General features: G+C 51.6%; 9 protein-coding genes across 9 annotated transcripts; 7 read left to right on the top strand and 2 right to left on the bottom strand.

Moving 5' to 3' along the window:
• Positions 1 to 1,458: 1,458 nt before the first annotated feature.
• ALTATR162_LOCUS11092 (uncharacterized protein) lies at positions 1,459 to 3,519 on the top strand (the record flags this gene model as incomplete). Its single annotated transcript, XM_043318734.1, has 2 exons — positions 1,459 to 2,904; positions 2,956 to 3,519. The coding sequence occupies 2 exons, from the start codon at positions 1,459 to 1,461 to the stop codon at positions 3,517 to 3,519; spliced, it is 2,010 nt and encodes a 669-aa protein (XP_043174669.1).
• A 3,224-nt stretch (positions 3,520 to 6,743) lies between these two features.
• On the bottom strand, positions 6,744 to 8,053 carry ALTATR162_LOCUS11091 (uncharacterized protein; the record flags this gene model as incomplete). The annotated part of the gene is made up of 2 exons (XM_043318733.1): positions 6,744 to 7,944; positions 7,998 to 8,053. The coding sequence occupies 2 exons, from the start codon at positions 8,051 to 8,053 to the stop codon at positions 6,744 to 6,746; spliced, it is 1,257 nt and encodes a 418-aa protein (XP_043174668.1).
• Positions 8,054 to 8,707: 654 nt separating this feature from the next.
• Positions 8,708 to 9,958, bottom strand: ALTATR162_LOCUS11090 (uncharacterized protein; the record flags this gene model as incomplete). Its single annotated transcript, XM_043318732.1, has 1 exon — positions 8,708 to 9,958. One exon carries the CDS (start codon positions 9,956 to 9,958, stop codon positions 8,708 to 8,710), a length of 1,251 nt encoding a protein of 416 aa, XP_043174667.1.
• A 1,095-nt stretch (positions 9,959 to 11,053) lies between these two features.
• ALTATR162_LOCUS11089 (uncharacterized protein) lies at positions 11,054 to 12,351 on the top strand (the record flags this gene model as incomplete). The annotated part of the gene is made up of 3 exons (XM_043318731.1): positions 11,054 to 11,137; positions 11,192 to 11,901; positions 11,958 to 12,351. The coding sequence occupies 3 exons, from the start codon at positions 11,054 to 11,056 to the stop codon at positions 12,349 to 12,351; spliced, it is 1,188 nt and encodes a 395-aa protein (XP_043174666.1).
• Positions 12,352 to 12,568: 217 nt separating this feature from the next.
• ALTATR162_LOCUS11088 (uncharacterized protein) lies at positions 12,569 to 13,402 on the top strand (the record flags this gene model as incomplete). The annotated part of the gene is made up of 2 exons (XM_043318730.1): positions 12,569 to 12,658; positions 12,734 to 13,402. The coding sequence occupies 2 exons, from the start codon at positions 12,569 to 12,571 to the stop codon at positions 13,400 to 13,402; spliced, it is 759 nt and encodes a 252-aa protein (XP_043174665.1).
• Positions 13,403 to 16,121: 2,719 nt separating this feature from the next.
• On the top strand, positions 16,122 to 17,873 carry ALTATR162_LOCUS11087 (uncharacterized protein; the record flags this gene model as incomplete). The annotated part of the gene is made up of 4 exons (XM_043318729.1): positions 16,122 to 16,191; positions 16,281 to 16,609; positions 16,661 to 17,252; positions 17,305 to 17,873. The coding sequence occupies 4 exons, from the start codon at positions 16,122 to 16,124 to the stop codon at positions 17,871 to 17,873; spliced, it is 1,560 nt and encodes a 519-aa protein (XP_043174664.1).
• Positions 17,874 to 19,875: 2,002 nt separating this feature from the next.
• ALTATR162_LOCUS11086 (uncharacterized protein) lies at positions 19,876 to 21,487 on the top strand (the record flags this gene model as incomplete). The annotated part of the gene is made up of 5 exons (XM_043318728.1): positions 19,876 to 20,376; positions 20,776 to 20,846; positions 20,902 to 20,941; positions 20,996 to 21,025; positions 21,155 to 21,487. The coding sequence occupies 5 exons, from the start codon at positions 19,876 to 19,878 to the stop codon at positions 21,485 to 21,487; spliced, it is 975 nt and encodes a 324-aa protein (XP_043174663.1).
• Positions 21,488 to 22,110: 623 nt separating this feature from the next.
• ALTATR162_LOCUS11085 (uncharacterized protein) lies at positions 22,111 to 25,290 on the top strand (the record flags this gene model as incomplete). The annotated part of the gene is made up of 3 exons (XM_043318727.1): positions 22,111 to 23,923; positions 23,972 to 25,152; positions 25,207 to 25,290. 3 exons carry the CDS (start codon positions 22,111 to 22,113, stop codon positions 25,288 to 25,290), a joined length of 3,078 nt encoding a protein of 1,025 aa, XP_043174662.1.
• A 325-nt stretch (positions 25,291 to 25,615) lies between these two features.
• Positions 25,616 to 26,286, top strand: ALTATR162_LOCUS11084 (uncharacterized protein; the record flags this gene model as incomplete). The annotated part of the gene is made up of 3 exons (XM_043318726.1): positions 25,616 to 25,655; positions 25,822 to 25,883; positions 25,942 to 26,286. 3 exons carry the CDS (start codon positions 25,616 to 25,618, stop codon positions 26,284 to 26,286), a joined length of 447 nt encoding a protein of 148 aa, XP_043174661.1.
• Between the last annotated feature and the right edge of the window lie 149 nt (positions 26,287 to 26,435).

The raw sequence follows: 26,435 nt of genomic DNA, 5'->3' as shown, positions 1-26,435 counted from the left end.
AGGAAGGCTGATGTTGTATTGATGATGACTAATCATTTTTAACAATAAATATCTCTAATAAAAATATGACGAACACAATGTGGGCGAATGGTCCTTGTGTACTATGGTAATCGTGGAGTGTCAAGGTTTGGATTTATGTAAGGAAGTACCCACACCTGTACTCTCCACGTCCATAGCAACATCTGAACATGATCGCGAAATTCAGATATAGAACAAAATTCGGCTCGCCGTGATCTCGGAAACCAACGATGCGCAATACAAGTCTGTCCTTGCTTCTTGCCAATGTCACTATTGGAAATCTCCGCTGCTAATTACTTTTCGTCCTGTCCGCCTTCGCCCTCGCATTTCGCAGGCTGCCTTCACAAAGCGTGAGCACGCGACGGCTAGAAGCTATCGTCGCAAACATACAACCGCGTACGGCACTCATGCTGTCATCGCCCGCGCTCTGCCGTGTCATCATGCAGCTTTGATGACGAGCGAAATTGCGACTCGATGGGTACCGGCCCAAGAAAGCAACCACTATGCACGAGGCACCCAGGCTTGCATCTGCCATCTGCATGTAATTACCGGATGCGCAGGATAGTCCTTGGGTCGCCATATCACTACTATGTCGACGTGAACAGCCTAACGGGGCAGATCAGTGAGCCATGTTAGTTGAGACAATGTTACGCCGCCAGAGTACATATGAACAAGGCGCATCGACTACTGCACAATGAACGATGATGACATGAAGGATAACTTGAAGACGGCTCAAGCCATGTCGCTATCTCAAACGCGCCGATAATCACCCTCCATAAGGGGGTCTGCACCGCCATTCGCACACCAACGCGAGGCTGAGGCAGAAAATAGCTCGAGCGCTAAACGCCCCCAGGAAATTAGATGAGAAGTCCAATCACGATTCACACGTGCCTGGCCCTAAGCTCAGGCTAATGCGCAACACGGCAAGATGTACGGCTGCACGGATCAGCTCTCATGGTTCGGCCTTGCCAGGCACGCGGGCGTTTCGAGTGTGGTCGCTCTGCCGTTTGTTTCCCTGTCTTTCAGCTGCGTCCTTCACCGACGCTCCTTCACCTCCACGCCGCCTCTCTAATTCCTCTCACGACATCACGTACTCCTGCGGCCAGGTTGTCGTCTTGTCCTTCTTTCATCAAGCGCTGCCTGCCGCATTTCACTCTTTACAAACATACACATAGTTACACACTCCTTTCTGTCTAGTGCCTAGTTCACCCAATACGACATCCAACCCTGTGCCCTCTTCGAGCACCACAGTCTTTACATCCGGCCGACTTCATTCGAGACATTCTTGCGCGTAATACGTAATCACGCACTACACGGAACCTCGAACGAACGCAAGAGCTGGTCACAGTTAATTTCACGGGGGATCTATCACCTGAGAGCCATACAAACAAAACGACATAACACATAATCACATCAACTGGACCTTTTTGATACGCCACAATGCACGGTATGGCGCATCAACACGCAGGAGCGCATCTTGTACGACGGCAACGCGGTCGCGACGACGACGATGATGATGTGGTCGCGATTGTTACGCAGGTTATCGCAGTGACCGAAGGAGAGGAATCACCAGAGCCGACCGAGAAACCCGGAATCGCATTGCCTGCGCCTGCGACACGCGCCCGCGAAACCACCACTACCGAGGAAGAAGACGAGCCGGAGGAGACCGCCAAGCCCACAAAGCCCACCACAACCGCGAGGAAGCCGTCTTCGACACAGGATTCAGACGACGACCTCATTGTGGAGGAGACCGGGACGACCAAGAGCCCGCTCAAGGTTGCCTCGACCCTCATGGTAGCGACCAAGTCTCCCACGCCCAGCCCCGCTTCATCAATCGCTGGTCTTGCGTCTGCGACAGCCGCCACTATTTCAGCTACCGCTTCTTCCTCCTCGGCCGCTGCAGCAGACTCTGAGGATGGCATGTCCACCGGTGCAAAGGCAGGTCTTGCCCTTGGTATACTCCTGGTCGCATGTGCCATACTTACTGGCATCTTGCTTTTGTACCGTCGCAAGAAGAAGCAAATGGCTGCAGCCGCTGCCCAGGAGAATGAGAAGACTGAAATGTACAATGCACCTCACCCACCGCCTCCTCAAGTAATGGCTGGTGCTGCTCCAGCTGCTAGCATCCGTTCTGCTCGCACCGCTTCAACTGCCCCCCGTCTCAGCCTGCGACCAGTCACCCAATTCGATCCAGCTTTCAACGAGCAGCGAAAGAGCGGAGGAAACTTGCTCAACGTTGCTGCTGCTGCCGGTGGTGCTGCTGCTCAATCACAGAACCGCAACCTCTCACCTTCTGTCTCCGCCGAGCGTCCGACAAGCGCCTGGGAGCGACGTGGTGCTGCAAACGCCCCAGCCGCTGACCCATTCAAGGATCCCGAGACGCAATCTGGTCCTCCTTCAGCGAACCCCTTCGGAAACAAGGCCGCGGTCGACACTAAGCAAGCTTCAATTCCCGACTCACCTCCCAACGCTTCTCCAATGGCCTCCGCAATGCACTCTTCCCAGCCCAGTGCTGACTTCGCCAACCCAGCTCCGGCTATTGCTGCAGCTGATGTAAATGCTGTTGCACTGGCAGGAGTTGCGTCTTCGATCCCTCCCCCAACCTCCGAGCTTCCCCCTCCACCACCAGTCGCCGCCAACAACGCAAGTGTTCCCCCAAGCCCGGCATGGACTGAAGATATCCCCGCTTCTCCTGGCCCTGCTCCCACCGGTCCTCCTCCTGTCGCTGGCGCAATGGCTGGTGCTCGTCCCCAAAGCCCTGCCGCCGGTCCAGGTCCTAACAATGTACATCGTGTTCAACTTGACTTCAAGCCTTCTATGCAAGATGAACTCGATCTCCGCGCTGGTCAACTTGTTCGCATGCTTCACGAGTACGATGACGGTTGGGTAAGTTCGACTTTCTCTTTTGACTGAACAACAGTGACTAACTATTTCCAGGCTCTCTGCATCCGCATGGACCGTTCGCAACAAGGTGTCGTTCCTCGCACGTGTCTCTCCAAACACCCGGTCAAGCCTCGTAACGGCCCGCCACGTCAGGGCCCTCCACCACCAGGTAACATGCGTGGGCCTCCTATCCGTCCCCAGATGGGTCCTGGTGGTCCTCAGCCCCGTCCTCTCTCACCGGCCAGTGGCATGAACTCCCCTGGCATGCCTCAAGGTAGCCCCGGTCCTCGCCAAATGTCTCCTCGCCAGATGTCGCCTCAGCAGATGCAAGGCCCTCGCATGCGATCAAACAGCAACGCTCCTCAGCAAGGTGCTCCTCGTGGCCGCTCTAACAGCAATGCGCCCTACGCTGGTCCACCACGCTCCATGTCTCCCGGCCCATACGGCGGCGGACCACAGATGGCCCCTCCACCTCAAATGGGCGGTCGTCCCCGATCCAACTCCGCGAGTCAGGCTGGTAACCCACGACGAGGCCCAGCTCCCGGTCCAAGCCCCATGAACCCTAACGGTCCTCTTCCCATGCCGAGTCGGAAGCCGGTCCCTGGTATGGCCATGTAAGCTTGAATTGATCTAAGACTGGTGCTTTTATGAGGAATGTTTTGAGCGGTTTCTTATCTTTATCTATTTCCTTTTGTTTTCTTCCATCTGAAGGTATCCGTTTCCTTGCGAATCTGTTACCGCGTTCCCTTCGCTTAGCTTCGATTCCCAGTAGCGGCTACTCCCATCGCGCCTATTTCTTCGAGTACGTACATTGTAGAATGACACGCTTCGCAGTGGGAGTCAGACGCTACTTGACCTCTTTGCTTCTCGATACTTATACCCCGAAGCCTCGCATTAACCCACCCCGCCACACTTATGTGGACGGTCTCGGAGCAGGCGAGGCGAGATACTTTAGTCGATAATGTCTTGAGGATATTTTATAGTTTTGCTGTTACCTGTCCGCTGGGAGGGTTTCGGATGGGCTGGATTGCTCATGTATATACCTTCTTTCCATCACCTTGAGCGCCTGGTGCATATATGTCTACTGTAAGTGCCGGGTCGCTGAAGGTAGGATCGGTATGAGATTCTTTGAGAATGAGTAGGTTTTGGATAGGGAATGAAATGAGTATACAAAATACTTTGTCCTTTCTTCTAACTTCTTGCTTCACCCAACCTATTTCTCGTAGCTTCAACGATCGTCCCCTGCCTTCTCATATTACTGTGTTCATCCAGAAATCTCTCACAAACCTACAATCCTACGTCCCGCCGCTCTCATGGCAGTGACAAGTGAGTACCACCCTTCAATGAAGTCAGCCATAAAGCTTCGGTTACTGGTAGAGGACTATACCAGACTTTGAATCTTTTTCGATGATAGTCCACACTTGCTAGTATACTATTCTCAATACAAAGTTTCGGTAGTGAAGTTTCTGGCGTCAGATAGCCGGAGCAGGGCGAGGAAGCTACAACTCGTGATGACTGGGGACTCAGGTCATCGCGCTAACACGTAAGCGCAATCTTCCATTGGCAGGGACGAAATCTGTCAGCTGTGGTGATTGGGAAACACTCCCCATCGACGCCTGTGCCTCTGGGTAGGCTCTGTTAGCACTCCGGGTATGGTGCGACTTCTCTTTTGGCTTTCATCTCGCCGAAATCTCCGGCAGACATACTTGTGCCTCTACATATGGCCAATAGGCTTCGTGGGGAGAAGACCTGAAGTGGCGCGCCGCAAGCGTAAAGCCACAGGAGGAGAGCGAATCAGAAGCTGCACTATGGTCAGGATCCTTACCGCGGACGATAAGGTGCGTTAGCCAGGAAAGTAGTGGTGTCAAGTCAGAAACGCAAAGGGTACATCCTGATCCCAGGCCCCCGGATCCCTACCGCGGGCGATGAGGCGGCGCCAGCCAGGGCCTCAAGGGATGTCTGCTATTAGTCTTACAGTCGCACGTTAATTCCCTCTATTCAATAACCCTTGAACAAGTTTAGTCTTTCAGGATTTCAAGCAGATCAGGACCATGAGAGCTTAGCAATTTTTTTTTCTTATTCATATCAACACCGCCCCATAGCCCAATTAGCTCAGGTCGATCGGCCACTTAGAAAAGTACCTCCCAACTGGCCACCTACCCTATCATTGGCACTTATAGCTCGCAGCTTTCCGTAATTCTATTTCTACACTCTTGCTACTCCATAGTAGATTTAACTTCGACGCAGTACTTCCTGGTGCTTTACATTATCGATTTATACCGTTCCAAATTCAAAACCGTCGCCGCCATATTAGCGCCCTCATCCTCATCACCGGTATTCTCGAGTATCATCGCTAGTTTCCCCAAAACATGGAGGCAAATTGTACGCATGATTTCAGTGTATTCATTGAGCTTTGACTTGTGGCATCATGCGTGTTCTTCTATGCATTTGTGAAAAGAGAACAACATGTATAGTTGCCGGCATACTGATCGCTTCCAGTGACTCACTTTACTACGACTGCTAAAGATAGTCAGCCATGGTCTAGAGAAGCCATATTCGCCCTAGTCTCCATCTTCATCATGGTCTTGCTATCCGGCATAGGTCTGGCGTGCAAGCACTGCCTTAAGGATCAAAATCGTTGGACAGCGTCAAGATGGCGAAGAATACTCATAAATGGTAAGTGGCACAGCAGCTACCTGCTCAATGCAACAACTAATGCCATGCAGATGAAGAGCTTGCAACGATCCATGTCAGACCGACCATGTCCGGTTGGGTTGATATCGCAAACGTTCGACGGTATCAGCAAGATGCATACACATCTATGCTTCGGATGAGGCGCGGACCCAGGCTATCGCGATCCTCGAGTCGAGTAAATGACGAGCGGCGGTGATGGTCCGGAAGGGTTAAGAGAGCAGTGATAGACAGACAGTACGGCATTTTGTCTGCATGGAAAGGGCTCCGAAAATGCCAATGCGTTTGACGTAAGGCTGGATACCATAATATTCTCTACAAGATCGCCGAGAGTAGGCTCGGGCTGCATTCAGCCATAAAGCGCCAGAACAGAAACACGCAGCCTCTTCTTTCAAATAGTTCTTTCAAACCAGTGCACTGCAGTAGAGAAAATACGGTTCAAGTAGAATGTCTGCATGCACGAAGTTATGGGTTGCAATCTTACCTCCTGTGTCCGCAATACACTCACCTTACTGTCACGTATTGCGTCATGGGAGCAACCTTAGAAGGCTGAAGCCCTCTCGTGCGATTTGTCGGACCATGCTAGTAGGCATTGCAGTACGTAGGCAAGGTTGCTTAGCCGAGAAAAATACGGATGAGATACGCTTGGCGAAGTAGTTGGAAGTAGTGGTATGCGATGGTCGATGACATGGTTTGTTACTGCCTGAGCGATGGAGAAAGGAAGCTTGGAAGGAGGCGGGAAGAAGGGTGGAGATATGTTAGCGCATGGCCGTGCGTTGCCGCTAAACCACCGATATGCCTCAACGATTGCACTACCTCTACACCACCTCGCTCAATCGCCTTGGACGGACATATATTGTCAAAGGCAGCCTGAACACAACAATCAAAATCATGCAAATAAGGCACCACACCAGGCCCATCCAAGCTCAGCCTTTCCCATCTAAATGAAGGCGCCTCTGCGCCACCTGGGCACTCATCTCATTTTCTCACAGCTCCGTTATCAACAGTGTCAAACAGTATGGCTATATGACTTAAGCCGATCTCAGTCACAGTAATCTCAGAATATCTTGGCACTTTTGAGACAGTTTAACAAGCTTATTAAACCTAAGTTGTACATGCTTTGCCCCAACAAACCTCCGCATGTTATGAGCTTACTCCACAGCGACCGGCTTCGACTTCTTGCTCTTCTTGGTGTTCTTCTTCTTTTTGCTTTGTGTGACAAGGTCTTTCAAGTCATTCGAATCTCCCTGCTCGGCCAATACTACTCGCTCGGATTCATCTGCCAATAGAGCAGCACCATCGGTCTTCCTCTCTCCGTCAACAGGAGTTACCAACGGCTGCTCGGCCTGTATCACTGAGTCCGAACGTACGTGAGTAGGTGCTTTGGTTTCGGCTGAAGAGATACTGCTAGTCTTGACTTGTTCTGGCTTCTTGTTGCCCATCTGCTGGTACGTTTTTGACGACTTGAAGTCCAACTCGTCCGTGAAAGGCTCAAGCGTTCCTGGCTTTTCCATTTTGAGTTGAGCGACTTCTACCTCTGGAGCATCTTCCTTGGTGGGCTTCGAAACGATCGTGTCGTCTACAGCCGGCGCCTCCGCAGCTTCCTCTCTCAAAGCAGGCGCTGGCACAGGTTCCACGATAGATTCATGTGCTTCGTCAGCCTTCACTGGCTCAACTGCAGAAACAGCATCTTCACCACCAATCGATTCCTGTAACTCCGGCACGAGTTCAGCTGTTGGAGTAGTGGCTTCATCATTGTCGACCAACGGCGTTGCCGGTGCACGGGCGTAGTTGCTCATCACTGTCTTCCAGACGAGCTGCAGGAGCTTGCTGTTACCCTCTACCGTCGTAATGAAATCCGGCTTTCGGAAAGGCTCCGGGTCGTCCGCCATGGCGTTGTTAAGCGAATCTTCAACGTAGCTTGGATACCATACATCGTCTTCTGGTAGTAAAGGGAATGCATGATCTCTTGCTACGGTAAGTATATCGAAAATGCTCATTTCTTCATCGAGAGACTTCAGCTTGTTCTGGGCCAGCTCGGCAAGGCCTGGTAGCTTATAGCGAGCGGCAGCGCAGTATACACCAGCACCCAGCTTGTAAACCTCAGGTATGGCCTTGTCGGATGACGCCACAGTGCTAAGACTCTGGTACTTGCCGGTATACAAGTAGTGTACCAAAGTGTGCGCCGTGTTCTGATCCAGTTCTGGTAGAAGTACGGACTGCTTCACGAAAGCCACCGGATAAGACTTTGCGGCAAGAACCTCGCTGCGGCTTAAGACGCTGTCGTGAACCAGGAACCGGGTCGCTTCTGGCCCGACTTCCAGCGAGACCATTTGTGTGGTTGCATAGGGGCTTTGTGGAACTGTCAACGCTTTCCTAAGAGTTATTGGTGGTGAGCAACTTACGATATCTCTTCAGGACTGACGGCTAAGTCTCCCGTACCGTACGAGTACCCGCCCATACCATCATTATCATGCGAAACGTCTAAGGTAGAGTTATCGCTTACAGACATGTTGCGAGAACACCAAGCGACGGTCGTTGGTACTTGCGAGAAAGTTAGGCAAGACACCCCCATTTATCCATCTCAACCATCGCTTCAAGAATGAGGCTCAAAATACATGCGTTGTCAATCATTGCAAGACGCGGGGTTTTATATGCACTCATGAGTTGTCAATTCGATTGCATTCTCAGCCTTATGAGTGCGGTGATCCTGTTGGTCAGCCACTTCGTCCTTCACTGCACCCCGCGAACGGTGCATCCAATAGAGGAGACGCAATCGCTGAGCTGAGCAACACCGGTGAGATCGGGCGTAGATTCATCAGTACTGTTTACCCTTAGGATATGCACTTCGTCCCGATCATTTCACAGGCGGCATACTGTTGGTAGACTTTGACCTGTGTCGCCATTGTGCAACCTCCGCAGCCCACTGTTGATGCACTCTTGCCGCTTTCCTAGTTTTAACTGGAGGGAGGTAATATGAGGTAGCGCAGACAGGCAAGATAGTCCAAAGTACAAACATGCAGCGCTACTGTCCTGCCCTTCTCTCTAGAAGTTTGATGTTACCGATCAGAACCCGTAGTACGTCATGGATCAACCGCAATATCCAAGATCAATTTCATATATGAGGGATGAAAGAAGACCACTTCACTTCAACGAAAGCATCAGATGGGAGACTGCGCATGCTATACAGCACTTCAAACAACAACGCAAGTCTAGCCATTGCATACAGTGATGCGGGTATGATGAACCAGAGACATGCAGGCCATCGCATCTTGTAACCCCCCAACGTATCCATGCCTAGCTTCTGGAATTTCTCGTTGCAGCAAGCCACCACTTCTGTCGTCCCATAGGTAGCTAAGAGACCCCACATTACCAGGCAGTTGCCACGCCAGAGCCATGCTTCCCAATTGGTTTCAAAACTGAAATTCCAACCTGCAAGGTGGATACTGGCGAAAGAGGCGGTGGCCACGGCCAGCGACAGATGCTGGTAGAGGTTGGACAGCTGCGGGTCTCGATCATTCGGAATGCGCTCAATGGGTTTGGTTTGAAGATTGCGATTGAGTATCCATCTGAAAAGCAATGGGTTCCATTTACGGGCAATGTAAGTGTGTGGTTCGATGAAATCAAGCGGAGTGTTCGTGTATTGATCGGACTCGTCACCACCACAGGTATTAACGATATCCTTTGTACTTTTCTCTGTGTGAATGATTGTAGGTGTCTCTACATCTAGTGGCTTCTGCAACCAGTACCACAAGGTAGTAAGTGACGTCAAAGCCAAGGCGATGCTCGATAACTCCAGTGGTGTAATGGCCAGATGCTGTATTGCACATGCGATCGTTTGTGTTGTCAACCATGCAGTTTGGAAACAGGCAAGGAACTTGGCGACTTTGTCTGCATTGCTTTTGTCCCAGATCTCCTTCTTAGTGACTTTTGGTAGAGTGATTATGTTGTGTTCGATCAGGTAGTGGACCTGTTTGGCGGTGATGGGGATTGCCTCATGATCAGCAGTCCGCAACTCGAACCCACCACTGTCTGCATAGTAGGCATGCTCAAGTGACCATTCTTCTTCGTCGAAGCCAATGTCTCGCATAGCTTTGACTGACCTTTTCGCGGAGGCCCATTGACCAGCTGCAAAGAGCATAGGCACTTCAGGCGCTAGAACGCCGAGTAAGAGCCAACGCGCCTTACGCCAGAAGATGTTCCAGAAAGTATCCTTCTGAGAGGGGATGTTGAGATGTAGCATACTCCACAGGCAGATGAACAGCGTTGATACGCAAGTCCAAACAATATCAAGCGTACCTCTTTCGTCCGGTCCGCCCACCCAGCCCCGGCGGGAGATAGGAACGATGATTGAGCTGTTAGACATGACTCCAATATGAAAATCTCATCGGAGGACTGAGTGGTGTTATTTTGCTTTCCCTGAGTCGCAACACACTGAAAGAGAACTGGATAAGAGCAGAGTTAGCACCACGGCGGTTTGGTAGCGTCGAGGACTCAAGGCTTCAAGCTGAAGAGTGTAACTCAGCTTACGCGATAACAGCGCCTCAGCGCATTACACACGGCAAAACATCATGGGAAGTCGAACGCGCCCCTCGGGGGCGCAAGGCTGAGACACAATCGTAACTCGAATCGATGTCGTGTAACCTGAAGAACGAAATGTGTGTTGTAACTTTCCAATCATCTAACTAGATGAGCCAGATGTTCTAAGCGACAGGCGCCGATGGCTGCAATAACCCGTATTGGCGAGTTGGGATGGGGCCAAAAGTGTGGGTGATGGGATTGAGCACAGTGATCATTGGTGATGCCTGGGTATTATTAGCTTTGTTGGACGTATCATATATCGATCGCACAGTTTCGGAGGAAAGCTGTGTTTCCAGTTTTTCGAAGCGTGTAGATGAAGTAATAGATCTTTGAAGAGTTCCGAGGAGCTGGCACTTCCTGCGATACCTACCTACGGAGGTATTCTAGGACAAAATTGCACTGCGAAGATAATTGAGTGCATTCTATACTAACACCACGATATCATGGACAGTGAGAAGAATCATTATGGCATGCTTATGTTTTCCTATGCTGTGTGGCACAGTACGAGATGCTTAAGGCTCTTTCTCGACCCCCAACAAGTGGGGCAGCCAGGAGGGAACGCCTTACCTAGACGGTGTTAGCCTATCTGAGCCTTGTAGAACCATCTGCACCTTTATGCGCCCTCACACCACCCATACTTTGTGACCTAAATTGATGTCAGATCCGTTCAGGCAGAAAGTGTAGAAAACCTCACACCGCGATCTAGTGCGCCAATCTTCAACTTCATTGATATCCGCGGTTCCATGCTCAGCTTACCCAGATCTTCATTCCACTGAATCAAGCTGTAATAACAGCAGCCAACGCAACCCGAGCGACAAAGTCTGAAATATCATCTTACGCGGGAGCCATGCTTCTCCCTTTTTTCAGTTCCAAAATCTGGATGTGTACCGCTCTCGGCGCATATTGGCTTTTTGTTCGCGTACTCCGTTATAGGCGCCGCGATGGCGTCTCTCGCCGCCTCAATGTAAGAGAAGCATCGCCAACACTAATAAACACCGGACTCTGACAGAATAATCAGTACCCTGATCGCTCTTCGTGGAGTGGTATGACTCTCCAAGATGCGCATTCCATGCAGCTCGCTCTTGCCGAACTAGAGTTCCCGACCGTGTTTTCAGTTTCCGTCTTCTTTGCCCTTTTCAAAACATATGGCATTCCCAGCATCTCGAAATTGCTAGTTGCAACAGGACAGCTGTCCGCTCCGGAAACAGCATCCAAAAGGGCAGCAGATACTGGTGTTGTCATCACCGAGGTGGTGCTCAACAAACCCGATTCTGAACGAGCCATTAGTGGCATAGCGCTTATGAATTACCTCCATGGTCGGTATATCAAGGCTGGAAAGATATCGAATGATGATATGCTGTATACGCTAAGTCTTTTCGTGCTTGAGCCGATTCGGTGGACTGCCAAATACGAGTGGCGTGGTGTTACGGACTTCGAAAGATGCGCCATGGGTGTCTACTGGAAGGATTTGGGTGAAGCGATGAAGATATCCTACGACACTCTACCTTCAGCGAGCCCAGGGTGGCGAGACGGATTTCACTGGCTCCAAGAATTGGAGGCGTGGAGTTTGGCCTACGAAGCTCGGAACATGGTACCTGCTGATACGAATGCGACACTTGCATGCGGCACATTCGATATCGCTTTGTTTAATGTGCCTTCCTTCCTTAAGCCGTATGGGTTTACTGTAGCTTCTTCGTTGCTCGAGCCACGCTTACAGAAAGCGATGAAGTAAGTGAAAAGGGGTTCTCTCACATTATATGCGTACCATATTGACCATGTCCAAGGTTACCGCAACCGCCGGCTATCTACACACGGATCATCGACACAGTCGTTGAGATTCGGAAATTTGCGTTGCGAAACTTCTTCCTCCCCCGGCCGCACTTCCTGCGTAAGGAGTGGTTTACAGAGCTTGATAACCGAACTGGTCGCGCCCATTTCGGTCAATACATCGCTCACCCCTGGTACATAAAGCCATCGTTCATGACAAGGTGGGGTCCGAAGGCGCTATTACTGCGACTAATTGGGGGCGTCGTCCCAGGAGACCAGAAGTATTTCCCAGATGGATACCGGATTCATGAGCTAGGCCCTTCGGAGCTCGTGGGAAAGGGCGATGCCGAGATGCGTAAAACAAGTGAAGACCTGAGAACGAGGAGAATGGGATGTGTCTTCTCTCGGTGATAGGCAAGGATCACAAAGGTTGACAGTGATAGAGTGGGAGCTCTGGAAGTGTCAAGGGCTGTACTAGGGGCTACGGAATGGTTCCGCAGCTGCATTCCAATTGCGGAACGCCAACCCCGCGTCCACCCCGCGGTGATTCATATGGAGCGTTTCTCCTTATAAGTATAATTCAATATCTCACTTTGGACATTCCTTCTTCACCTAGCAACAACACACGATGGCGACCACGAAAGTAGCATTGATTACGGCCAGCTCAGCAGGTCTGGGCGCACAGATAGCACGTGCGTTTGCGCCAGACTTCCGTGTAGTATGTACAAAACGCTTTTATTCACACATTTACCCATATAATAGAACAAAAAAAAAGACAACTAACATCATCTAGGTAATCAACTACTCATCAAACGCGGAACGCGCACAATCCCTCATGAAGGAATTATCATCCATACCCGGCCCATCCTCACAGGCAAACCCTCGTTTCCACCTCATCCAAGCAGACATGTCCTCCAAACCATCAGTTCAAAACCTCGTGAAAGAAACAATCGAAAAAATGGGCCGATTAGATGTCGTCGTTTCTAACGCAGGCTGGACGCGCATGACGACCTTTACCGACATTGAGCAGCAAGTCAACGATGATGACTGGGACAAATGCTTCACCATGAACGTAAAAACACACATGTGGCTCGCATATGCTGCGAAGGATGCCTTGGCTGAGAATGAAGGGTGTTTTATTTCGACGGCGAGTGTGGCGGGTGTGAAGCCCAGTGGGAGCAGTGTTCCTTATGCTGTTACCAAAGCAGCCCAGATCCATCTCGCGAAAAGTCTGGCTGTTATCTTGGCGCCGAAGATTCGTGTGAATAGTATCAGCCCGGGTATGCTACTCACAGAATGGGGACTGAAGTTTCCGGAATCGAAGCGTAATGCTGCGATCAACAACACCAAGTTGAAGAGATTGGCTACGGTGGAAGATTGCGCGGATCAGGTCAGGACGTTGGCGCTGAGCAGGAGTATCACCGGGCAGAACATCTCGATAGATGGTGGCTCCTCGATGTAGTTGGATCGTGCGGAAAGAGATATTTGTCCAAGCCGGAAGCTGATGGTACATTGCGCTCGGAAGTACCGAAAAGTCTACTATGGGTGACAGTACTAAGGAGCATATTTCGTTCTGTGTAGGGCCATTGATCTTCGGACAATATGAATGCAAAACCTGGTTTAATGATAGCTCTGGCGGTGTCACAACTCCAGAGCCTTCGACTGTGTATGGGCAACTGTGTGCATGGTCAATCGAGAGGTCGCCCCCCATTTGTCATGTGCCGTTATTATCACCCTGCATCCAGGCGTAAGAGCAAAGCGTCGTGGAACGACTGTATGACTTGCACAAACGAGGCATGTGCTACATCGAGACTCGGTCAGTTCTTGTGCGACACGTTCATTGTGGACTGTGTATATTTTCGGCATATTTACTGTTCTTCGTCCGACGGAAAAGGTCAAGCGACCACAAGCTTACCTCTGTTGCACCAGTGCCTCAGGAAATGGCTTAAGTGGGGCGTAAGGTATGCATTTTGTATAATTGTGGAAATGTAAGATTCGTGATTGTGCTCATCGTAGTGACGTTTCGACCAGACTAGTCGACCGATTCGTGATTCTGGAATGAACAGGCTATCGATGGCGCACTGGCTACGTCGTATCTACAGGCCGGCCTCTCTATTGAACTTTAGATATCGCCAACAGTATTGCCCAGCGCGATAGTAGAAGGGCACACGTCAATGAAAGAGCAAAAGGAGTAGCCAAGCTGACTCGCTCTTACACCAAGCTATCTGTACAAGACATTCAGTCCGGAGTCAGCAGAACAAGACCGGTCGGAGAATTGATAGGGCGCGATGCACCAATGATCTGATCCAAGGTTACTCCAAACGCGTAGTCAGGGCTCCGGTTTCGGGGCGCGGTCATTGGTCCGGCGGGTTTTCGCATCCTTCGAAACGTGCTGGAATTGCACAACATGCGATATGTCGAGATAAACAATTACGATCCCACACGTCAATAATACTGGCGCGAAATGCCAATCAAGGGTGCGAAATATGTGGAAAGTGGACAGTCGCGTGCGAGCCAACGATGCTGCTGTGTTCTATTCCAGTTTCCCCACGCAAGAGGGATGTACCACTGTGTCGACCTCTCCACGAGCCCACCACGGCGGCCATGAGCCCCACTGCCTCGCTTCTGGGGACGAGACTCACATGCTTTCGCGACAGTTTGCTGCCAAGGGTCGCCGGGCGGGTACGGGAGGCTGACATGCAGCTGAGCCCTACTGCATGCCGCGCCGCACGGGTCGTGGTGCAAAAGTACACAACGGCTTCAGCTGCTCATGCCACTTTTGATGTTGTTTCGTGTCAGCGCGGAGACATGAAGACAAAGGGATTGGTTGCATCGCTACTGAAATCGCGGTCCACTCTTAGAACGCTGTTGGCAGGCGTACCCAGGTCGCCTCTCGACATGCGAGGACACGGCCATCGGGAAACAGGGTCTGATAGTCTTTATGCTCCGGCAGGTTGGTCGGCTCACTGGAAATAATTCTAAGGAGGGCTCGAAAATAGTCCCAGTCTGAGTGTTTGACGAGGTTAGCTGCTGCCCTTGTGGGTACCCGTTACTGGACAAAGTAAGATACGGTACGACAGTGGCCGCGATCATTTGAAGAACCACAGATGGTCGCCGGTCGGACGGGCGTCTCGATCTGCTCAACCATAGCCGGATTTTGCACGCCGCGGTCCTTCTGCAGGGCGTGCACTCAGTAGCGCCGTGTCGCAACGGCAAGACCAAAAGAACCCAAAGATTGGGTTTCTGAAGGTTCGTTGGGCGCCCGATGTTCGCCCGACTGTCATGAATCGATGTCGAGAGACTCTGGGGTGAGATGCACTAGACGCGAGGAGGATGGCGAGCAAACAGCCATGGTCGTCTTATCGCACACAACGTACGTGAATCGCATAAACAAATCGCCAGGGACGGGGTGGCGTTGGTTGGTGTCTAGTGAGAACGCGTCGCAGGATGGCCGGCGAAGATGCGGCACCCAAAGCGGCTAGCTTCCTTTTCCTCCGACGAGGCTGCTGATTGGGCAACGCCGACTTCTTATCTTTGGCCAGAAATGCAATTGACACCACGCAACATTGACCACCCACTCGCCAAGCCTTCCGCCCCGGATGAAACTGGAGTTGCCTGCAATAGCATATGCGAATTCGTGTTGAGCCCATGGCAGAGAGGCGCCGCGATGAGGCCTGTCCCTACAAACAGACGCGACGTGGCCGCCAGTGTGGGTGCTGGCCCTTATCTTCTCAGCTTCTCAATCACATGTTTGAATGTTTCGCGAGCGGCGAGATAAGGCGTTAGAGCGTTAGGAGCAACAATGACGCAGCCTGCGATCAATCGCGGCAGAAAAAGAACAAAGCTCCATGGCTAGATCTAACGCGAACCCCACGACGGTCGCGGCTGTGGGTGATGTACCCTCGTCTATTTTGCCTCAAGTGTTGGCCCGTGGACCAGGATAGATAAGAGTAGTACAGCAAGTTCCACCCATAAAGGTCCCGGCGCATCTACCGTAATCTACAGTAGGGCTTCCGGATTCTCCCTGTAGCAGCCGTATATTACTGGCACCGATCCAGCTTTCAATCCCCTTCTCTTTTCCTTCCATAGGCCATCCCGTGGAACCGTCCTTCCTTTCCCCATAGTACTTAAGGACCCCGTATATCCTTAGTACCCCGGCAACCCCCCAGGACGCCTTCACCATGTCGTACTCATGGATCGGTCCTCCGGCCGAGTTCAATGGCACCGATTCAATCACTGGTGGTGACTCTGGTGAGTACAAGTCCCCATGTGCTACTGCACACGTGCCGAGCGCAACACACGCATGTCGCGCGACCAGAATGCTAACATACAATCCTCAGTCACCGAGAACCTCAACCAATGGTACTCATCGGGTGATCAAGCCTACATCCTCGTGGCTTCGGCCATGGTGTTGATCATGATTCCCGGTCTCGCATTCCTCTACTCCGGTCTTGCTCGCAGAAAGTCCGCCCTATCCCTCATCTGGGCCTGCATGTTCTCCGCCTCCGTCATTACCTTCCAATGGTATTTCTGGGGATACTCGCTCGCTTTCGGTCCCTCCACAAATGGTTTCATCGGCAACCTCGACAAGTTTGGTCTCAAAGGCGTACTTGGTGCTCCCAGCCAAGGTAGTCCGCTGATTCCTGAGCTGCTGTACTCTTTCTACCAGGTATGGCATGTGTTACCATATCTCATTCTCACGCGCTAATGCTATCTTCAGATGCAATTCTGCGCTGTCACCGCTGCCATTGTTGTCGGTTGCGTAGCTGAGCGCGGTCGCTTAATCCCCATGATGGTTTTCATTTGGCTCTGGGCCACGATCGTATACTGCCCCGTCGCATACTGGGCTTGGAACGCAAACGGCTGGTTCTTCCTGTGGGGTGGACTCGATTATGCTGGTGGTGGTCCTGTCGAGATCGTCTCTGGTTGCACAGCTTTGGCCTACTCCATGATCCTCGGACGTCGCCAGGAGAAGATGATGCTCAACTTCCGTCCTCATAACGTCTCCTTGATCACCCTCGGAACTGTCTTTCTATGGTTCGGTTGGTTGGGCTTCAACGGTGGTTCCGCTTTCGGCGCTAACCTCCGTGCTGTCATGGCATGCTGGAACAGCAACCTTACCGCCATGTTCGCCGCCATGACTTGGGTCCTCCTTGATTGGCGCCTTGCTCGCAAGTGGTCCATGGTCGGATGGTGCTCAGGTGTCATCTCCGGACTTGTCGCTGCCACTCCCGCCTCTGGTTTTATCCCTCCGTGGGCCAGCGTTATCCTCGGTATTACCACCGGTATTGTTGCTAACTTTGCCACCAAGAGTACGTACCCTTTAGAAGTCGACTTACGTACTGCTCGCTAACGATAATTTAGTCAAGTTCTGGATCAAGATCGATGATTCTCTCGATGTGTTCGCCGAGCACGGTGTCGCTGGAATGTGGGGCCTTTTCTTCAACGGAATCTTTGGTGCCGACTACATCATCGGTCTCGATGGTGTCAACAACGGACTTACCGCTGGTGCCATCACCGGCGAGGGAGCCGCAGTTTACAAGCAGATCGCTTACATCGTCGCCGTCACCGCCTACTCCTTCACCGTCAGCGCCATCCTCGCCTTCGTTATTGACAAGATCCCCGGCCTTAAGCTTCGCGCATCTGAGGAAGCTGAGCTTCTCGGCATGGACGACGACCAGCTCGGTGAATTCGCCTACGATTACGTCGAGGTTCGCCGTGACTACCTTGCATGGACACCCGCCAAGGGTGAGCCTATCGATGGCGAGCACTCCGTACCCCAAGGAGAGCGTCACGGTATTCCCCAGCACAGCCAGATGCTTGAGGGCAAGGCACCTTCGGAACACAGCTCAGGCCACGAGCACACTGGCATTGCAGGCGACAGGCATGCTATGGCCATGGGCTCCGAGCACGAGAAGCAGGTTCAAACCTAAGCTCTTGCTGCATTGCTGATTTGGATTTGTTGCTTGCGACTTTTTTGAGTCGACCGTTTCGAGATACCACTTGCGCTCGCGTCTTTGAGATGTGCTTTCTGACATACTTTAGACCTTCGATTATAGTTTTTCCTTAACATTGTATTATACATAATTCAAGAATGAATATCCTGAACAACATACTATTTCGTCCGTCTCCCATTTCCCCTTGCGTTTCCCAAATTCCTCCAGGTTCGCTCTAAGCAGTGCAAACAACTGGGATGTTGCTGGGTACAATGCCGAGCTTCCTTATCTGTATAAGCATGATCGACTTACCACATCTGTCGCATGGCGTTCACCATGCAATTGTGCCAAGCCCGCACTCCTCACTTTCTTATCTTTTGCCGTTCCTCCAGGACGGCGATCGACAATGTTTATTGTCGACCCCGGATTCTCAGCAAGATGATGTCAGAACACCGCGATACTACCGAAGCTAAGCATGGCAGATGCACGATGCAAGGCGATGCAGACTTCCGACACACGAATCGCTCATGCCCACCACATATCACGATATCTCCAATACGCCAGCTACTTCTTATCTCGACTCCAATGAACGTATGAGAAAGTCGCATCCCATACGCACCACATTCATTGTCTGCATACGCGAGTTCACTGGTCCCTCTACCGCTCCCATCTTATGCCAAGTTTATTGGCTTCGTGTTCCGATGCCTACTGGTCCCGATCGCGACACCGAATATTAGGAGCACGGTAGCTACCATACTTCGCCGATCAGACGATTGCGCCGTTTAAAGCCTTATCTCTGGGTAAGCATGGGTTAACGAAGGAGGCTGTGTGTGGGGGTGGGCTGTGCGGCGGTCGAGAGACCCGTGGTTCTCACGAGAACCTACCGATGGATAGCCGATTTGGCACTTCACAGTGTGGTCCCAAATTAGACATGAGACACACTGTAATCTACACTAGATAAGCAAAGGGATGGAAAACGATGGCAAGGTGACAACACGCCGTTCGCATGCTCACGCGAACAAAGCAAACATGTGTTCGTGACTGGGGCAACAGACCTTCGAGATGGGCATATCGGACAAAGGACCGAACTGCGAGACTCATACAAGATCACTATAGCGTAAGAATGGGTCGCGATAACAAAGGTCACTGTCGAACACAGCTTTGTCAACGCTTGTCAAAACACCTCGCCCATGTTCCTGAAAGAAGTAGCGCAGCTCAGGCTGCGACAGCACCTGACATCAGAGATGTCCGTAGAAAAGATGGGTTCTTCTTGACGGCGAAAGTTAGCAAAGTTGGTGTCTCGATATTCTTTGCATCGACATTCACCTTGCGATATTTACTATAGGATCGTTCTTAACTTACAGCCGGTGCTTGCAGACATCACAGTCAGCCATTCCTTTTTGTAAAGAGCTCCTTCGCTCGGAGAGTTCTCAAAATGCTTTACCATAAGTTGCGAAACCCTCTCCGGATATCCGTAGCACCCTTTAAACCTTCGCTTCTCTCCATACCACCTTCGCCGTTTTCACCGCGCACGCCTCTCACACCCACTCTTTCTATCCGAGAACGAGACGAGAAGCGAGATCAACAAACCACTCCAGTGTATCCAACACCTGCAGTCGAGGCGCCAACAAGTCCCTTGTCTTGGATATGGAAATGTCACCAGTGTCATCATAGTTATCGTCTAGGCGTAACACGACGCTGTCTCGAAGATGGGCACCATTTTTGCAGCGGCGCTACCACCATCAAGTCCCTACGGAAATCAAGCAGCCCACGTACATCTCGAAAACATCGTGCCTGCGCTAGTGAATTCGACTACTCCGGCTGGAAAGCGTTGGGTCGGTGGCGCCGAGATGGACCAAAACACAATACCATACTATACACAGGCTCAGCGACTGATAGGCAAAATAAACCCCAAGAGAAGCAAGACTGCTGGAATACGTGCGACTACCCATCTGAATGTCGTTGGGGTAAGCAGTTCGGCATCCACACACCTGTCGAAATGGCCTTCCCTAGTATTGAGGTCAACTCCATGCCGACACTGACTGCTCCTGTCAATACCATGCCGGGAGGCATCCTCAAGCGTGAGAACCGTGGTAACATCAACACATCGAGACAAGCCGACAAGACCAACTTCTGGGGTGCACTCTTGGCAAGCGCAGAGCGACGAAAAACCCCTGGTGAACGCGGTGCCAGTCCGCTTTCCATTGGTACGAAGAGAAATGAAGCACAGGAACACGTCGATACCATCTCTACGACGAGAGCTAGCGACAGCGATGTGGTCATGGACACAATAGACCCGGCTCTTCTTGGCCATTCAGGCAGCACTTCTCTAGCAGCCGGTTCCGATACGTCAGCTGTAGGCGCTCTCAAGGTCTTGGTTAGCAGAAGGCGATATCGACGCGTCAAGTCTCGCTCTATACTACACAGCACGACTGACAAGAAACATATTGGACAGAAACATATGATGTCGAGACCCGTGGTAACGAAAACGGACGACCAGGTTAGTCTGGATGATTCGGATATGTTGATAGAAGGTTTCGCGCCGCTGCATCGAGTGCAGAGTAGAGAGAATGACTATCAGTCTTGTTCAGTGTAAAATACAACTCTCGTTCACCTACTCAGCCCTCTGCAGGTCAATGAGTAGTACGAGTACCATGAATGTCAAACAAACAACGCTATACGAATCAGCCAAGAGCTCTGTTCTCGTGACAAAAGCAAACGTCGATTGTGGTGTTGTGCGGCTAAAAGTGGACTTCCGTCCGCCCACGTTCCTACAGGGATGGACCTGTACCTGTCCCGCGCACGAGCCAGCTACTTCACGGAAGTGAGCCCTGAACGCTGCAGGGAGGCACGCGGCTTGCCGTCATCGTCACACTTTCCCTCTCCTTCTCTCTCACAGCGCGCCGAGCCTGATTTCACGAGGCACATTGCGAAGATGGTGCTCTCGTTTATCCTGATTCAGAACAGGCAGTAAGTTTGCCTGTCAGGTTGGAAGGGGCGGAGACTAACCTATTGCGCTCTGTAGAGGGAAGACGCGGTTGGCGAAATGGTATGCGCCGTATAGTGTAAGTTGAGATGCTGAAACATATCGGGAGAAGGAGTTGCTAATTGCTGTTTAGGATGAAGAGAAGGTCAAGTTAAAAGGCGAGGTATGCGACACTTTCCTACCTACTCATCATCCATCCACCTCACCGTCCATACACTCCCACCACCTCTGAGCAACGATACTCCAGCCCTTCACATACTGATGCCCCGGATGAAACTAAGAACCATAACAGGTGCACCGCCTCATTGCGCCACGCGACCAAAAACACCAATCCAACTTTGTCGAGTTCCGCAACATGTCCAAGATCGTATACCGCCGATACGCCGGCCTCTTCTTCTGCGCATGCGTCGATACCAACGATAATGAACTGGCGTACTTGGAAGCCATACACTTCTTCGTAGAGGTATTGGATGCGTTCTTTGGGAATGTCTGTGAGCTGGATTTGGTGTTCAACTTCTACAAGGTGTATGCGATCCTCGACGAAGTATTTCTTGCGGGTGAGATCGAAGAGACGAGCAAACAGGTTGTGTTGACGCGGTTGGCACATCTCGATAAGCTGGAATAAGGCATATAGGGATAAGACGTGGCTATACTACATGGTCGCAGCTTATGGTCGGAGACACTTCGCCCAGCACCTTTAGCCGCAGATAGGCACTCAAGGGTAGCGGCATTGGTAACCATGTGGCGCCAAGGGACATATACGGAGAAGAACGAACATGGTCCCCTTAAGACCGACTAAGGTGCAAAGTCAACCCATAATGGCTCTGTTCGGTATACATTAACCTTTATTGATACCAAGGTTTTGTACGGACGAAAGAAGAGAGGGGATCTGTCTATAAATGATGCTAGCCCATAAGGATATTCAGGATTATTCCTCCTCGAAACGATTCCTGAGTCTACGTTGGTGACACGCGAGTAAATAGACCCTGTCTCGTGCTTGCATGTGAGGGAGCGTGCACGGACGCGCTCTTACGATGGAAGTAGAGGTCTAGAAAATAGACAGATCATCAACCTTGGTTCTTCGAGATCTGTCCCTTCGCCGGTGCCCAAGTTCACCCCAGCATGCCCGCCCCGTGATATGAACATCTATAACGCCATTCCGCACCCTGTTGTTCCTCGGCCACACGCTTGACCCGCCTCGAACCATCCCGTCCGTCGAATCCACCGCAACATCCCCGCGCCGCGATCATGTCCGAGTTCGATGCGTACCATGCCATGGGCACGGGCTCTCCCAACCCTCCGAACGCAAACGGCAGGCAAGACGAACCCAACAAATGGCGCCCACCAGTCGCTGCGAGCCCTGCAGGCTACCACCAGACCGGAAGCCCAGCCATGGCTCAACCTCCGAATCAGTACGCCGGCACGCCAGCGCAATACGGCACGCCGATGCAACAAGAAAGTTACTTCCCAGACCAGGCGATTGCGCAGGGTCAACAGCAGTACCAGGGCGATCAAGACGTGAACAATCTCGCGGGGCAGATGGGAGCAGTCGGATTGGGCGTGGATCAAGTGGCACAACCTAAGAACAAGAAGAAGAACAGGCATGCATATCATAATCTTGAAGGGCCTGGAGGAGCTTCACAACCGTTCACCGGATCGCCGCAGAACGGTACACCTACACAATTCCTAAACCAGAATTCGCCGCAAGTCGGAGGAGCACAATGGATGGAGCCTCAGATTACGCCCGCCATGAGCCAATTTCCCGCACCTGTAAACCCCATCTTTAGCCCTGGGTCACAGGCTTCCCCTATGCAGTACGCTGCGAGAACACCAGCAGCACCACATCAGACCGGAGGAGCAGCGGTAGGGTCAGCTCAAGGACGTGTAGACCCCGAGCAGATACCCAGCATACCAAAGTCGCGAGATGCGCCGGCGAGATACTATCTAGAGAACGTATACCCAACTATGGAACACCACCTACCACCTCCAGCTACGGTTCCCTTTGTCGCCTTTGACCAAGGCAATTCCTCACCTAAATTCGCACGGTTGACAATGAACAACATTCCACTTACTGCGCAAGCTCTTGCTGCGACTTCATTACCGCTTGGTATGGTCTTACAGCCGCTGGCTGCTCAACAGGAAGGAGAACAACCAATACCTGTACTGGATTTTGGCGAGACTGGCCCACCAAGATGCGCAAGATGTCGAGCGTACATCAATCCCTTTATGCAGTTCAAGGCGGGTGGAAACAAGGTCGTGTGCAACCTATGTACCTACCCTGGGGATGTTCCTGGTGAATACTTTGCGCCTACCGATCAGTCCGGCGTCAGGATAGACAGACTACAACGTCCGGAGCTCACTTTAGGCACTGTCGACTTCCTCGTACCCAAAGAGTACTGGTCGAAAGAGCCCGTCGGTCTGCGGTGGTTGTTCCTGGTCGACGTGACTGCAGAGGCAGTGAACCGTGGCTTCCTTCATGGGTTCTGCGAGGGCATCATGAAAGCGCTCTATGGCGAGTCAGGAGTTGAAGGAGAGGGCAGCGAGACCGCGAGTCGGATACCGAAGGGTGCCAAAGTCGGCATCGTGACGTTTGACAAGGAAATGCACTTCTACAACCTCAACGCCAGTTTGACGAGCGCTCAAATGCTCGTCATGTCCGACCTTGAGGACCCCTTCTTACCATTTAGCGAAGGCTTGTTCGTCGATCCTGTGGAGTCAAAGACAGTCATCACATCACTACTCGCGCAATTACCGAACATGTTCTCCGAGGTCAAGAATCCTGAACCGGCCCTACTTCCTACCCTGAACTCTGCCGTAGCAGCCTTGTCAGCTACCGGTGGAAAGATAGTATGCTCTTTAGCTGCACTTCCTACCTGGGGTCCTGGCCGACTGGTGCTGCGCGATGACGGCAACATGCATAACACAGATGCTGAGAGAAAGCTTCTCCAGACTGAGCATCCTGGATTCAAGAAGGTTGCCGAGAAAATGGTACAAAATGGTATTGGTGTGGACTTCTTCCTTGCAGCACCCAGCGGTGGCTACCTTGATATTGCAACAATTGGTAAGCCCTAAAAACTTTCTACGGATGCTACCTACTAACATGTGTTAGGTCACGTATCTGCTGTAACCGGCGGAGAAGTCTTCTATTACCCTAACTTCCATTCGCCTAGAGACACTCTGAAGCTATCCAAGGAAATCCACCACACAGTCACACGAGAAACCGGATATCAAGCGCTGATGAAGGTTCGCTGCTCGAATGGCCTGCAGGTCTCCGCCTATCACGGGAACTTCTACCACCACACTTTCGGCGCCGATCTGGAGTTTGGAGTCATCGACGCTGACAAGGCTATTGGCGTTATGTTTAGCTACGATGGTAAACTAGATCCAAAGCTTGACGCACACTTCCAGAGCGCGCTATTGTACACAGCTGCCAACGGTGAGCGACGAGTACGATGCACCAATATCGTGGCTAGCGTCAGTCCAAACACTGGTGAATGCATGAAGTTCGTTGATCAGGATGCTGTTGTAAACATCATCGCCAAAGAGGCTGCTGCTCGCATGACGGAGAAGAACCTTAAGGATATTAGAGGAGCTCTAACCGAGAAAACTGTCGACATTCTTGCTGGCTACAGGAAGAACTTCACTGGTAACAACCCACCGGGCCAACTCGTGCTACCGGAGAACCTGAAGGAGTTCGGCATGTACATTCTTGGCCTGATCAAGTCAAGAGCCTTCAAGGGTGGCAAGGAGCCCACTGATCGGAGAGTCCACGACATGCGGATGATCAAGTCGATGGGACCTTTGGAGATGTCATTGTATCTCTACCCGCGGATCATCGCAATCCACAATCTCGATGTAGGGGATGGATTTGCAAATGAAAAGGGGCATCTGGTCATGCCCGAAGGCATACGCGCATCTTTCTCCAAGGTCGAAGAAGGCGGCGCATACATTGTAGACAATGGCCAAGTATGCTTGCTGTGGCTGCACACTCAAGTCTCACCCAACCTGCTAGAAGACCTGTTTGGCGAAGGCAACAACAGCCTAAAGGCACTCGATCCCTTCCAATCCACTCTTCCTGTTCTCGAGACCCATCTCAACGCTCAAGTACGGAATATCCTGCAATACCTAGAAGGCACGCGAGCTTCCAAAGCGCTCACTATTCAACTTGCGCGACAAGGACTTGATGGCGCGGAATACGAGTTCGCGAGGTTGTTGTACGAGGACCGGAATAACGAGGCGCAGAGTTATGTCGACTGGCTTGTGCATGTCCACAGGCATATACAGTTAGAGGTAATTTGATCTCAATTGCAGCGCTCGATGACAAATATGCTGACCCATGAATAGCTCGCAGGGCAGCGCAAGAAAGAAGACACAGGCGATGGCGTTGGCTCGACGTTCGTGGGTCTGCGGACACCGTACTGGGGCTAGCGAAAGCAAATCGGCGTCGATGAATGAGTCTGTATTGCATAGCGAAAGTGGGGAATACGGCGAACATTACTATAAAACAGGAATGAGAACACGTATACAATGCACCAAACAATTTTTCTCTATTGAAACTTCTTTATGGTGCTGGTTTTGATGTTCCTACTTTTTGTATTGGAGGTGGTTAGAAGGGTATCACGCACGTGACTGTCGGTAAAACATATTCCCGTCCGTTAGCGCGCCTCGCTTGCGATTTTATCCCACCTTAACAAAACAGCCCATCGAACTTTCAGGCTCCGCTCGAACGCAACTAACCTAACAGCAAGTCAAGATGCCTACTCGCCTTACCAAGACTCGCAAGCACCGTGGCCGTACGTTACACCTTACCCTACGAAAGCGACTGCCCTCTTTTCCTACGAATACCATGGCGGAGTGAGAGTTGACAAAGGCTGTCACTCAGATTGGTGTCGCAAGGGCGGAGGAGGAGTCGCTGGAGTAGAATACTCATTCTAGGATAATTTCTAATTGTTTTGTTAGATGTCTCCGCTGGTCACGGACGTGTCGGCAAGCACCGCAAGCATCCCGGTGGTCGTGGTATGGTAAGTAATAAACAATCCTATGCGAATTGCACATGGGACATGAGCTAATGTCATACAGGCCGGTGGTCAACACCACCACCGAACCAACATTGACAAGTACCATCCCGGTTACTTCGGAAAGATTGGTATGAGGTACTTCCACAAGATGCAAAACGGCTTCTGGAAGCCCGTCATCAACCTCGACAAGCTCTGGTCGCTCATCCCCGCTGAGAAGCGCGATGAGTACCTCGCCAACAAGGGCGGCAACGCTCCCGTCCTCAACCTCCTCGACTACGGTTACTCCAAGGTTCTCGGCAAGGGCCGTCTTCCCGCCGTCCCCATCGTTGTCCGCGCCCGCTACGTCAGCGCCGAGGCTGAGAAGAAGATCAAGGAGGCCGGTGGTGTCGTTCAGCTCGTCGCATAAACTGCGCCACGATACGATTGTGCATGATAAGGCGTCTCGGAATCATACAAAAGGATAACGGCAATGATTGGGATGGATCCTCAAGTCCGCAGTTATACCCCACGGGTCTGCGTAGACCTGCGTTCAGCGTGGTGGCTGAGGAATGTTTC

The sequence above is a fragment of the Alternaria atra genome (genome assembly GCF_907166805.1).
Source record: "Alternaria atra isolate CS162 genome assembly, contig: 35, whole genome shotgun sequence".
Classification (NCBI taxonomy): Eukaryota; Fungi; Ascomycota; class Dothideomycetes; order Pleosporales; family Pleosporaceae; genus Alternaria; species Alternaria atra.
Note: the sequence above shows the minus strand (reverse complement) of the source record. Positions and strands in the feature narration are given on the sequence as shown.